Source organism: Terrapene carolina, unplaced genomic scaffold (assembly GCF_002925995.2).
Source record: "Terrapene carolina triunguis isolate 2854851 unplaced genomic scaffold, T_m_triunguis-2.0 Scaffold232, whole genome shotgun sequence".
Classification (NCBI taxonomy): Eukaryota; Metazoa; Chordata; order Testudines; family Emydidae; genus Terrapene; species Terrapene triunguis.
Window position 1 is genome coordinate 10,124,595 of NW_020664583.1, and position 13,745 is coordinate 10,138,339.

At 39.6% G+C, this 13,745-nt stretch overlaps 1 protein-coding gene across 1 annotated transcript in view; it reads left to right on the plus strand.

Annotated features, from left to right (window-relative positions):
* The window catches only part of DOCK3 (dedicator of cytokinesis 3), a 357,395-nt gene that overhangs the window by 188,966 nt on the left and 154,684 nt on the right, over nt 1-13,745 (plus strand). The window contains exons 11-12 of the mRNA XM_029912574.1: nt 3,007-3,095; nt 4,988-5,113. Of these exons, the coding sequence (XP_029768434.1) occupies nt 3,007-3,095; nt 4,988-5,113 (215 nt within the window). The remainder of the gene's footprint in view (nt 1-3,006; nt 3,096-4,987; nt 5,114-13,745) is intronic.

A 13,745-nucleotide genomic window follows, 5' to 3' on the forward strand; every position in this document is an offset into this window, starting at 1 on the left:
AACGGCTGGACCTTTTTGGGAGAAAGGTTTATTCTACTGGGCGTCTCTCGCTGCGGATCACTAACCAGCTGGCGATCCCCAGTAGGTACAATTTCAACTCTTGGTCTGCGGTCCTCAAATTCCAAGATCTTCTCCCAGCAGAGGCTCGTACAGAACTGGGGGCCATCGCTGAGGAGGGTAAATTGGTTGCCAGGACCTCCCTCCAGGGTTCCCTTGATGCTGCGGCTGCACGCACCCTGGCGTTGGGAATCGCTATGTGGCGGAATGCCTGGCTTCAGTCCTCCGGCCTCCCGCCCGAGGTTCAGCATACCATCCAGACCTCCCTTTCGATGGCCAGGACTTGTTTGCGGATCAAACTGACTCCTGCCTGCATACCTTAAAGGACACGAGAAACACCATTAAGTCCTTAGGTATGCATACCCCGGGTAACCAGAGGAAGCCCTTTAGGCCTCAGACCACCCAGCAACGTCCTTTTCCTCCTAGACCGAGGCAGGACCCTTCTCGACGTAGACCCTCTCGTCCCCCCTCTGGACAAGGTCAAGGGCAGTCTAAGCCACCCCCGGGCCCTAAGCGCCCATTTTGAAGGTGTGCCAGAGGACGGACTACCAGTTCTTACCCCGGACAGTTATCCCTTTCTAAATCATCTGTCCTGTTTCTACCATGCCTGGTCCCATATTACCTCGGACTGTTGGGTCCTCCGCACGGTGCAGATGGGATATTCTATCCATTTCCATTCCATCCCGCCCTCCCACCCCCCTTCCCCGTCCCTCTTCAGGGACCCTTCACACGAGCAACTCCTCATCCAGGAGGTTCAATCCCTCCTTGCCCTAGGGGCAGTGGAGGAAGTTCCTCAGGAGTTCAGGGGCAAGGGTTTCTACTCCCGCTACTTCCTTGTCCCCAAGGCAAAGGGAGGCCTAAGACCTATTCTGGACCTCAGAGAGCTCAACAAGTACATCGTCAACCTGAAGTTCCGTATGGTCTCCTTAGCCACTATCATCCCTTCACTGGATCCGGGAAACTCGTATGCCGCCCTCGATATGAAAGACGCGTACTTTCACATTTCGCCTCACAGATGTTTCCTCCGTTTCGTGATGAGCAAGACTTGTGCACAGCCCCCTGCGTCTTTACCGACTGCATGGTGGTCGTGGCTGCTTTTTGGAATTGATATGAGCAATCACTTGAAGAAGAAAAAACAGTTACTTACTTCTCTGTAACTGTTGTTCTTCGAGATGTGTTGCTCATATCTATTCCATTCCCCCCCACCTTCCCCTCTGTCGGAGTAGCCGGCAAGAAGGAACTGAAGGGGGGTCGGGCCGGCAGGGGCTTATATAGATCGCCATTTCGGCGCCACTCCAGGGGGCTCCCCAGCCGGCCCGACGGGTAGCTGCTAGGGTAAAAGTTTCTGACATCCGTGCACGCAGCCTGCGCACAGACCTAACTGGAATAGATATGAGCACATCTTGAAGAACAACAGTTACAGAAAGGTACGTAACCGTTTTATTTTATGCTACCCTTAGCTGTATGTTTATGACAGCATCAGAGTTGAAAGTGCTGTCCAGAGCGGTCACATTGGAGCACTCTGGGATAGCTTCCCGAGGCCAATAACGTCAATTTGCGTCCACACTACCCCAAATTCGACCCAGGAAGGGGTCGAGGAGGAGTACAGAAGTCAATTTAAGAGCCCTGTAGGTCAATGGAATGGGGTTGCTTGTGTATAAAATCAACCTAACGCAGCTAAATTCGACCTAACCCTGTAGTTTAGACCAGGGCTTAGTTGTCTTTCTAATTACTCATTATTAACATTCATTTTTAAGTTACTATTTGAGAGAACAAAGTTGAAGAAGAGGTCAGAAGTGGATGGGACATAGAAAAGCTAACTGTACAAAGTGGAAAATCGATAATCTGTAAAAATGAGTACAGGAAACATCATCTTTTACACATCCTTTTATATATATTATGCATTATTATATAGTCATTCTGCAGTAAAATCTGAAGCAGCTAGTACCATGGCCAAGATGTGTTGGTTAGAAAATATTTCAGAACGTACCCTGCTCATAGGCAGTATTTCTAGCTAATACTAGCTAAGAAATGTGTCTGGATGGTTTGTACTATTAAAGATCAGTCCAGTTGGCTATCTTAGATGAATATTGTTAAATAACATTTATTCATAGAACAAATTACCAGTGCATCATCTGGACTGACATCAATAGTTGACTGTTTTATCAATCAAAAAAACAGACTTAACTTATGTACTAGTGATAGATGAGTAAACATATTGTAATTGCTATCCTGGAAACTTTTTGAAAATATATTTGTTATATTGACTTTATAAATACAATACTGTAATAGTATTTGCAGGACCTCATTCAAATTACATATGCACAGGGGCTGAAGGTGGATAAATAATTGGAAGAAAGCCTTTCCCCAATCCCAGCAAAAGAAACTCTCTCTTTCTCTGTAGATTTTTGTTTATCCCATAGTTTTTTGGATTTGTCTTATATTGCTAGATAGTCTGTTCAGCATAGTTTAGCATAAGACTTTTTGCAAATAATTGAAATACTCAAGAGTCTCTTTGTCATTTCACCTTTCAATTACCCAGTTTTAAGTTCTGGGATGTAACTTGATTTGTTGCCAAATGTGAAAGGGTAATAAATAGCAGCAATTAATTTTAGGATTAAATTGATCTTTTTTTTTCAAAATTCAGTTAAAACATGTGCAAACTTTCCCCCACTGTATCATAATGTGCAATGTGAAACTCTTCCCAAAATTACAGAAGTCACCACAGGCTCAAAAATGTCCAAGATAAAGAGATTAATACTGGAAGATGAGACAAGACTGGTTTCCCTTCTGGTCCAATGTCCCATTGTTGTCTGTTAAAAAGAGGCTTATGTTGGATTTCTCCCACAAAACAGAATCATACAACATATGCAGTAAAACCTTTCTCTCTTTTTATCATTTGGATAAAAAAAGAGCAGGTAACTTTAACTAGTGTCCCTTTTATTTTAGGTGCAACAATGAAAATGAATGGTATCAGATCCATGAAAACATTATCCGCAAGTCCAGTACCAAGTATACAGCACCCAGCTCAAACTATGGTAATTATTTTTTATTTTTTATTTTTATTTTTTTTGGCTAGAGAACCCTTAAAGTGTAGCTTGATAAAACTGAGAATTCTTTGTGGGCAGAGAAGTTCCACAAGATATGCTGTGACACTTAGCCCATTGCCAATTATCATGCATTCTTTCTAGTTGTTTGTTTATTTGTGCTGGTGTTAGTACTTCGTCAGGTAAAGATTTATACTGCATTACAACTCTGAAAACTGGCTCTCTGAAAATGGCATTTTGGGGTTCCATTTGGTGTTTTTTAATAATTTCCATATAAAATTTCTTCAGTTTACAGGTTAAAAAAAATCTCTAACTACTACTCCTACAAATTTGCCCTGGATACAGAAAGTCAATCTGGACTCTGTTCTGCCTATGCACTATTGGCAATAATAAAGATTCTGCACATTAAAGTCTCTCCTTTATTATATCTGTACAATGTCATTGTAGATCAAAGTGGAGGCAACTAGTGCCTATCTGATTTTTCATTCGTGGCCACTCTTACTTTTGTTGGGCATTTTACCCTTGCTTATGAAAACCAGTAGCCAAGGGAAGTGTACAATATCAGCAGCTAACTGCACTGGCAAAAATATTTTATATATCCATTTGGAGCAATGTTTCTTGTTAAGTGTTCCTAGATAGAAATCGAGGGAAGTTCCACAGGAGCTGAAGGATTTGTACAGGAGTCAAAAATTTAATTTGAATCTCTCTTGATTACTCTGGATCATACCACCTAAGTATTCCCATGAAGATTCCCGCAGTGACACATACCTGAGACATGCTCATCTTAGGACACCATGAATCTATTTGTGAAGGGATAAATATTGCATTTCTTTTAGATACTTATCTGATTTTTCCAGAGAGAGACCAGTGCATTTATAACTGAAGATTAATTATCATGAACACTAGCTCTGATAGTTGCAGTGCAGAGTGCTTCATATAAGGCCAAAGGGAGTTATTGTCTTGGCAGAGTTCTTACTGTATTCTGAGTCCAGATTTATTAAATTAAATAAATCTATTAAAGATAAATTTGTAATTTGCTGAGTAAATTAATCTTTCTCCTTTTCCTGTCAGCCACCTCAGTTTATAAGTGCCATAGATAGCTAATTTGGAAATGCAATTGCTATTCCATTCCAAATGCTACTATGTGTTACCCTTAATGTACAGTCATTTAAAGGTACAGGCAGTTTTGCTTTTGTTGCAAAATAAATTTATAATTCATCAAGACCCCATTGAGGTTTAAATCCTAATCTCTTCTGGATTTCAGTTGTTTACATATCAAATATGCTGTCACTGAATTTGCAATAATTCATATTAGCATAAAGGGCACTAGGTACAACTGAAGGCAAATGAAGCAGTTAGCAAGCAGGGTTATGTTATAGGTAGAGTTTGTAATACCACCTATAGGTAAGGTCACCCAACACTTCTTGTTATAAGATTCTGTTTACAATTGCTCATAATTTTGCAAAACTTTAACCACTTGGGCTGAGACAGTTCAAGGAAACCCTATAGCATTGTACTGATGTGGTAATTAAGATAAAGGCTTACGTTATTATTCCCAAGTGGTTCTAGCCTAGTGCATATCAGGAAAAAACACAGTGCCTCATAAGTGTTTTACAGTCAACCTGCAATGTTTAATTTTTTACTTCCAAATTCACAGTCCTGTATAACATTACACTACTCTCCTAGCTGGTTCTTTAGAACAGTTTGGTTTCTCCAGCATTACTTCAGATTTAGATACATGATATTATTCAAATTAAAAAATGCTATGTGTATTATCATGTTTTACATACTGTAATACAAGCCATTATTTCCCACATATAGCTTGATGTGGAGTGAGTTATAACTCTTGGATCTGGAAAAATAAATAACTTTGTTTCTTGCAGGACTTATAATTTCTCTACAGCTTCTTCGTGGGGACATGGAGCAGATTCGACGGGAGAACCCCATGATCTTTAACAGGGGGGTGTCTGTTACCAGAAAACTCGGTTTCCCCGATGTCATAATGCCAGGTAGGTAAATTGCTGCTAACTATAAAATGCAGATGCTATTGTTCACAGTCTTTCTTAACCATTGATAACTAGGATGGTTTTTCACTCAAGGATGGACAATAATGTAAGAGATGCCTTGGACGTTTCCATATTACAAATTCCAGATTGCAGTAAAGCATACCTATTGCCAATTTGAAGTATTTTTCACTGAAGCAGTACAGAACCATAATAGAATGCATTAAATTGACATACATAACATGTATTCAACAGACTGTTTTGTTCTTTTTTTTTTTTAATTAGAAATCCCCTGCCTAGTCTAAGTGTAGAGCTGTCTGTTTCAGAATCAGAGAGAGTTATCACACCCCTTCTTCCCCACAATAAAAAGCCTGGGAAAACAGGAGAGTTTCCACATTGTGGAGCTGATTCTCAGGTTTAATATAGCCCTTCTTCATTGTTTGACAGCACAAAGGGCGTGTAAAACTGCCTAATTTCCCCCCCGCCCCCAATTCCCTAATTCTACACAACACTCAATCCTCCAATAGATGTCTTGGCCACAGCACTGCAGCATTCTAGCTATCCCTGGCTGCCAGAACAGCCTCTTGGCTCCATTGTCATCTGGGCACAAATTAGAGCAGTCTACTGAGTTGATTTACGGGCCAAACTAGCACGTGGCCCGTTCTATGATCAATGGGCATGAAGGTTGGCATCATATAGACTGATTCATGCAGTGTAATGAGGAACTGACCTAGAAACTCTCTATCATACATAAACTTCATATGCCAGCATTTGAAATGCCACTCCCTCACTTCACATTACGAATCAGACCCAAATAAGGCTTTTTTAGATTTGGGAAATTTTGTGTGAGCAGTGTTTGGGAGAAATGTTGGATTTCTGTACTGGAAAAACTGTGCTGACACATTAACATCTTTGGTTGGTGCAATCTCATCAGGCAGTCTTTATAGAAACCATAGTGAAAAGCTCAGCCAGGGTTATGTGGGAAGTATTTTTAGAAAATATAGTGTAAATGATATGATCAGAAGTTTAGAACCAGGGCCGGCTCTAGCGTTTTTGCCGCCTCAAGCAGCAAAAAAAAAAAGCCATGATTGCGATCGGCGGCAATTCGGCAGCAGGCCCTTCACTCCGAGAGGGAGAGACGGCCCCGCCGCCAAATTGCCGCCGAACAGCCAGACGTGCCACCCCCCTCTTCATTGGCCGCCCCAGGCACCTGCTTGCTACCTGGAGCTGGCCCTGTTTAGAACCATATATATTTTAACACTCTTGAAAGTACCAGGATTTCTTGCATTAAGATGGGTGAGAGAGGAGGATGAGGACACAGGGATGCTAACCCCCAAATTCTATATTGTGATAATTACATGGCAATTAAAAAAGAAATAATTTCAAATTAAAATTGTGTTTTATTGATCACAAAAAAAAATTATAAATCTGAATTAAGCTAATGAAATTTAATTAGTTGACACATATTTAATGTGAATGTATTTTTAGTGAATTTACTGAAGATATTTTTTGGCTTAAGAGCATGCTAAAGAATTTCATTTATTTAACTATATTCTAAGCCTGTGTTCTAGAAGCCAGGCACAATGGCATGATGGCATCACATCACTCTGCAGTCTGCTATTCATGAGGTTGTATATCAGGATAAAATCACAACTCCCACTCAGTGGACTACTGTAGTTGACACCAGGGCCAGACTTTTGAAATTTCAGTGCTTAAATCCATATTTAGACACCTGGATAAGTGGCCTGATTCTCCTTCATGAATTACTCATATGGATCCCCACTCTTGGGTATGTTGAACTGCCCCTTGGTTCCTTTAGACCACTGAAGGTATAGCAGGTTCAAAGAAGAGCTCAATGGCCTCAATGCTTCCCTCATTGTTTTTGCTGTTCCTGGGGCACCAGCCCTGCTCTGGGGGCTGTCATAAAGTGGGGGTTGCCCTGCCTCCTCCATGCCTCTCCTCTTTTAGACAATTTGTTCGCAAAGGAATCGAGGGGGAGCAGTCTCCATGCAAGGGCTGTCCCCAATCTAAGCCAAAGAGGTTTCCTCTAATAGTATCAACTCAGTCTACAAATTTTCTAGACTGTGGCTTAGGGGGTTAGTCTAGCAGTCAGTCCATCTCAACACAATAGCTGTCCAAATGAGTAAGATTATGGGTACATTATTGTTGTGACTTTACTGGTGTTCAGCCACTGGGAGATATCAGGAATATTAAACTAAAAGCAGCTTCTACAGAATGCCTTCACAGTGTTTCCATCGTTGAGATATGCAAGGCTGTGACTTTCAGCTCCATATTCAGCTGTACGCCCTTGACTTGGCCTCTAGATCTGGTGCCCAATTCAAGAGAGCCTGTCCTGCACGCTCTTTTCAGCTAATGCTCCTCAGAGACACCTCCTGCTGCTTGTTAATCTCCCTAGAGTGGGAATCCATACTGTCAATCCTTGAAGGAGAAAAAACAGCTACATACCAGAGTAACTGTGGTTCTTTGAGATGACTGTGGATATGGATTCACACTCCCCTTGCCACTTATTTGGAGTCTCTTATTAAGGATTCCTGAATTAAAAGAAGGATGCAGAGGGGCAGTTGGGGCAATTATTAGTGAGTGGAGAGAGGTTGGGTGCAACCAAAGCCTCATCAGATAGTGATTACTAGAATGTCCATACTTGTGAACCAGGGGTGTGCATCTCCCCGAAGTGTGGGCCTACATGGACAGTCATCTTGAAGGACCACAGTAAATTATTGTTTCTTTCTTTTTAGAGGTGCTGACCACCAGAACTCTGTTAAATCCAATGGTGGCTGCAGATGTTCTGCATATCTGAAAATTAGGCCTCTTATTTAGGTGCCTAAATATGGAATTAGGTGTCTAACTTTAGGCACTCACATTTGAAAAATTTGGCTCAGGTATGTCAGAAATGGAGAAAAGCACATTTGGACACTCCCTGACAACCAGTACCCTTCTTTGAAGAGTTCGTGCACAGACGAAGAGTAGGTATAAAGGAGCACATGACCACAGTGTAAGTGGGGTAGGAAGAAAGAAGCAGTCATATGTGAAGTGATGCATAATGCAAAAACTATCTGGACAACTCTCCATCAGCAAAATCAGTATACTAAAAAAAATAAGGGCATTTCAATGATACAGGTTAGTGCCCCTTCACCTCTGGAGATGTATGTTTTTACAAGTGAAAATATGTTTGATCTCATCCATTCCATAGTAGATATTTATCCATTTCATGCAGTTTGACACAATTGATAGACTCTGTTTAGAAGAAGTCCAGTATTAGAGAACCAGAGATAGTATAAATCAGGATTGAATTAGCAGAACTATGAGAATAAAGATTACATAATCTTTGGTTCCAATGTTATCATTGTCAAATTCAAAAGTCTTCATTTTCTGGCAACTTTATTTGTATTTTCAGTGATTTAGAAAAGACTACTGGTTACCAAGTCAAAACCTTTTGGGTGCTTTTGGTAGCTCTTGAGCATGTCCACGTATTTGTTAACTCTCTCTTTCAGACTGATTTCTCCCTGCTTTACTTCAGAGCTGTTGCTGTGTTATTAAAGACAAGGTTTCTTCTTTCTGAAACGATTAGCAGTGAGCTCAAAGGTTTCTATCAGAATCATACTTTGCAACTAGGTGCATGTTTTCAAAAGGAGACGGTCAAAAGAGGATTAATAACCATGTAGAGGCTGTGTCACCTAATGTTGCTCATATACACTGATCAGACTGTTAAGCCAAAAACTGTCAAAAGAAAGCAAATAACTCTAATGTATTCAAACCGATTTCAAAGGAACTTTAACATTCTTTTCTCTTCCTTTTTTATGAGGAGTCAGCAAGTTCCCTTTGCCCCTAGACATCCAAACATTAAAATTCTAAGGTTACTACTTTTCTCCCAGTTTCCCCTCTTCCTCCCTGGCTTTTTTAATGGCACTGGTGAGGATTCTTCTAATAAACCTCTCCCCCATCGACCAAGATTCTTGACAGATATCCAGCAATCGTTAGGGAACAGAATTACTGGAACCAGTCAAGTCATGCATATGTCCTGCATAGCTGTGCAGAGCATTGCTAAAGTCTCTTTGGACAATCATGTCTGTTTCAATGTTAAATTTAGAAGTTCTGAGATTTTCATTGTGTTGTGATCTGAGAAGAGCATCCTGGTGAACTTAATGCTCTTCTGTGTCCTTGTGAATCAGAAGAGATTCAGTCATACCAGCCTTATGAAGTTTCTTTCTAAATTGCTATTGGATTTAAGAACGTGCATTTAATCCTGACAATAATTTTACCTTTCCCCAGAAATAAAAGCAATGAGGCATGTGCTGCTTGCCTTTTGGATTGCAACTTTATTTGTATACAGAACTTGCTATCAGAAATCTATTGCATAGGCATGGTGTTTGTCAGTTTCCCAAAGGACATCCCTTCCCTTCCCCATGTGCTGATAGGAATTCTGTCTTTTACTTTGATTCTCTGATGAAAAGTGCATACTTCATCTTTTACTTGTGAGTGATGTTTCTTTCTCTTTTCTCTCTCTCTCCTTTCTAATTGTCCTGGTTCCTCTCTTTACTTTTCCTTCATTTTCTCCTCTTTCTTTCTGATGCAGAGATGAAGATAGTTGGGTGTAAGTTTCTGCTTTTCTGTGTAATTTCTGCTTATTGCTTGATTTTTTTCCCATCTTTACTTCATGTTTTTTTCATGGAATGTTGGGGATTGGTAAAAGTAACAAGCCATAATAACATTGTGGGGAAGCTTTGGTAACAGATGGGCATTATCAGTGTATTATCAGTATTTCTTCACACTAATGTATTCCAGACAGAGTTGCTAAGTATAACAGGATGAATCAGTATCACTGCTTAGAAAGCTTTGGGCATCAATGTTTTGAATGTTCACTAGGTCATGGCAAGAGAAACATTAATAACAGGGTATGACAGGGCTTGTCAGCTGCTCAGAGCACAATTATGGGAAGAGGGTTAACAAGAATAAAAAAAGGCATACAATTTTTTATAAAGTAAGTGTTACAAAGAGAATGAAGACCAATCATTTTCGTTAGTCAGAAAAAAGAAAATAAGCAAGGGTTAAGATGGAGCAAGGAAAATTTAGGTAAAATATTAGAAGAATCTGTTTGTAAAAACAGAGAGAAAAATGGAACAGTCTGTCAAGGAAGTTTCTGGAATCATTGATAGATATGCAAGGACAGAAAAGAAACCTAGCTAACCAGGACAGGAGGGATAATGAAACCAATCATTTATTTACACAAGGGCATATGCTGGATCATCCACTAGTGTGCCTTACGCACCCTAAAGATTGCATGATTCTATCAGTATGAAAAAGAAATGTTGTTGAAGGAGAGGAAATAGAGTGGTCAACTTTCTACAAATTAATCTGGGAGCAAAACCATGACACTAAATACAAATATTTGTGTAGGTATATCCTGCTGGCTCTATAAATTTATTTATAAAAGACATTGTATTAATTCCTTTGGATCCACAGGTCCAAATATCTGTTATTAGAAATCAGATTAATGTGACATTCTGTCTTTCCCTAGTTCCCCTCAGAAGCAGAGGGAAATACAGCCTGACCATTTTCTTCACCAAAAGCCAGAGTGATCATCACTGGTTAAAATGCATGTACTAATCCCAGTAATGATACTTTAATACAAAGAATAAATAACAATAGATGTTGTGTGTCCCCTTTCTACTTTCACATTGTTCCTATTAACATTAATATAGTCTCATGCACATTTTTAGGAAAGAATAGGACCTGATACTCATTTACAGTATGACAAATTATATTTACACCAACTTTAAGGATTCTTTCACTGCCAAAACAGTGAAAAGCATCCTTAGTGTAAATGCAAATCAGGCCCAGTAGACCCTTAACAGGTTTTCAGTGGTGACTGGAAGAACAAGAGAGTAGTTATAAATCAGATATAGCATGATATAGTATAAGAGAAACGTTTGCTTAAGAGTTCCTATACATCATACGGATTATAGTTAATTGTGATTTCTTACAAGAAAAATCTAGTGAGGCTCAAAAGATACACAATTTATGATCATACTGCTAACCATGGCCCTGATTCTGTCATCCTTACGAATTTGGAAAATTACCATACTATGTAGCTCTATTTATTTCAATTGGACTATTCATGGATGAAGTTACTACTCAATGTAAGAGTGGCAAAATCAGGCTGCCTAAGATCAAAACTGAGATTTGCTGATTTATACCAGCTGAGGATCTGAACGCTAATTTTTACATGTGGTGTGTGGTCTGGGTTGATTGTTTCTTGTTTGTTTGTTTTGTTTTGTTTGTTTCAGAACCAGAAAAACAAATATCTTTTGATTGCCCATTCTACCCCACTGTCTCTCCATGAGCACCAGGCATTCTTTTATAGCATATAGGGGCCCAATCCTGTAAAATGCTATCACTTCCTATTGCTGAGCCCCAGTGACTTAAGATGGTGTAGAGGGGGCTCAGTAGCTCACAGGATCGGGCTCTACATAAATAGGGCCATTTCAACAGTTGGGTATAAACAGACACATGTTAGGTTTTTAATATACAGATAGCCCTTGATCGCCTGGCTTTGCAGGCCATGAGAGACTGGACTTTTACTTTAAAAAATCCTGTAAAGACTCCCTGGGTAAATACTCCTTTTTACTGAAATATTCCTCAATTATTCAGAAAGCTGGGTGCATCTAAGGTACAAATACCAACTGAACTGAGCTGCTTTTTTCCCCCAAATGGAAATTGATGTATTAAGTCCATTTCAGAAGGCTGCAAAGCTGGAGAAAGCTGGCCACTCTGTAAACTGATGTTGAGAGTCAAGACTTCAAGGTTTTATTTACTCTTCTATCTCTAGCTTATTCTATGACCTTGAACAAGTCATGTAACCTCTTTACTTCATTTTTCCCGTATATAAAATAGGGATAATAATCATTCCTTTCCTCAAAAGGTCGTTGTAAGTGTACTTAAAATTTTTTTAGATCCTCTAATGAAAAGTGCTACATAAATGCAGACTGTTACTATAAGGTATGATTACTTTGTGGCCAGAACATCATGGTAAACCCTTTCAACAGAGAACATGAAAATCCCTTTAGCAAAAATCTCCTCCTTACTCTAATAGATGCCAGCTACTAAGTAGTCACTAAACTAGAGTAGTTCATATTTTTTAAGATATTTTCAGCTTAAAGCCATTAAAACAAAGGATGAACATTAGCGATTTTCAAACGTTCTGCAGTACATTTTTCAATTTCTGGTATACAAATATAAATACAAAACCAATATACAGTTATAGCAGCTTTTCATGGCATTTTTAGGTTAGAAGATAGAGGCTTTCATTTTCATATAAGTGAAGTTGCCAAAGCTAACTAGGTTTATAGCTTGATCTTGTTTTCTGAACCCGAGGCTTCATAAACAGAGAGGGGAAAAAACTCCAGTGGAGGGAGGAAGGAGCCATGGGGTATATTTTTCTGATAAAATACAGAAGAATATAATTTGGTTTTATGTAGCATTTTTCACACTCAAAAGCATTTTCAAGGCATTTCACTGAAAAATAAATTGCAGTAAATGGCTAGGTGAATTCTATAAACTTTATATGCTCAGTAACAACTAATACCTAGCTTTGGAAATTAGACCCAATTTTGTTGAGAGAAGTAACATAAGCAGAGACACTCATGCTATGCTATTGAGAATTGCCATTACATATTTCATTTCAACCTAGACAGCCACCCAAAATGAATCTTATAGCAGTATTATTCCTGCCTTAAAGGTATGAGGCTACAACTAATCCCATTTTCTAATCTGCAATATTCTCCTTACAAAGATATGAAGTCCTAAACAATCCATGCTTCCAAGCCACCCTGTTCTTCTCCCAAAACCATGAATAGAGAAATATCATTTATTGCTGCTTCAGGGAGCCATTGCAATTTACACGATTGCCACACAGAGGAAATAGATTAGCTGGTACGTGAGAAAAGTCCTTCTTTGTTTATTTTTGTTTTATAAATGATGTGAAAGATCTGATTTAAAGAGCAGGAATTCTGTTAGCTAAGCCTTTTGATTTGAAATCTCATTGCCATTCTGTGTTAAAGCTGACTTGGATCATTTTTTAAAGTCATTGACCAGACCTTTTTAGTCACATGCAAGCTGCACTCTCATTTCTGTTTAAACATTTGTTGCAGGATGGCACCTCTCGCTTTCTAAGTGTAATTAAAGAACATGGATAATTGCAGTTAATGAACTGATGTTGGACTGAAGACTTGCTGTGGTTTCTGTGCAACCCTTAGGCCTTGTCTACACTACAGAGTTTTGTCGACGCAAGTTAAGCCGACAATAAAAAATGGTATAATTACACCACTTGTGCATGTTCACACTATGCTCCTTCTGTCAGTAGAGTGCATCTACACTTGGTGCTCTAGCATCAACAGTGAGAGCAGTGCACTGTGGGTAGCTATTCCACTGTGCTACTTGCCACCTTCTGCAGCTAGGAGTTGTGGGAAGGTGGAGTGGATCGCAGTGCATCATGCGTGCAGGCTCAACGTCCCATGATGCAGATCTTTCTGACACAGCATTCCATGAGCTTCCGACTGCGTTTCGCGGCATTTTTCAATGGCCCCTGTTTTCTGTGCACCCGCCATCTCTGTCTGAAAGG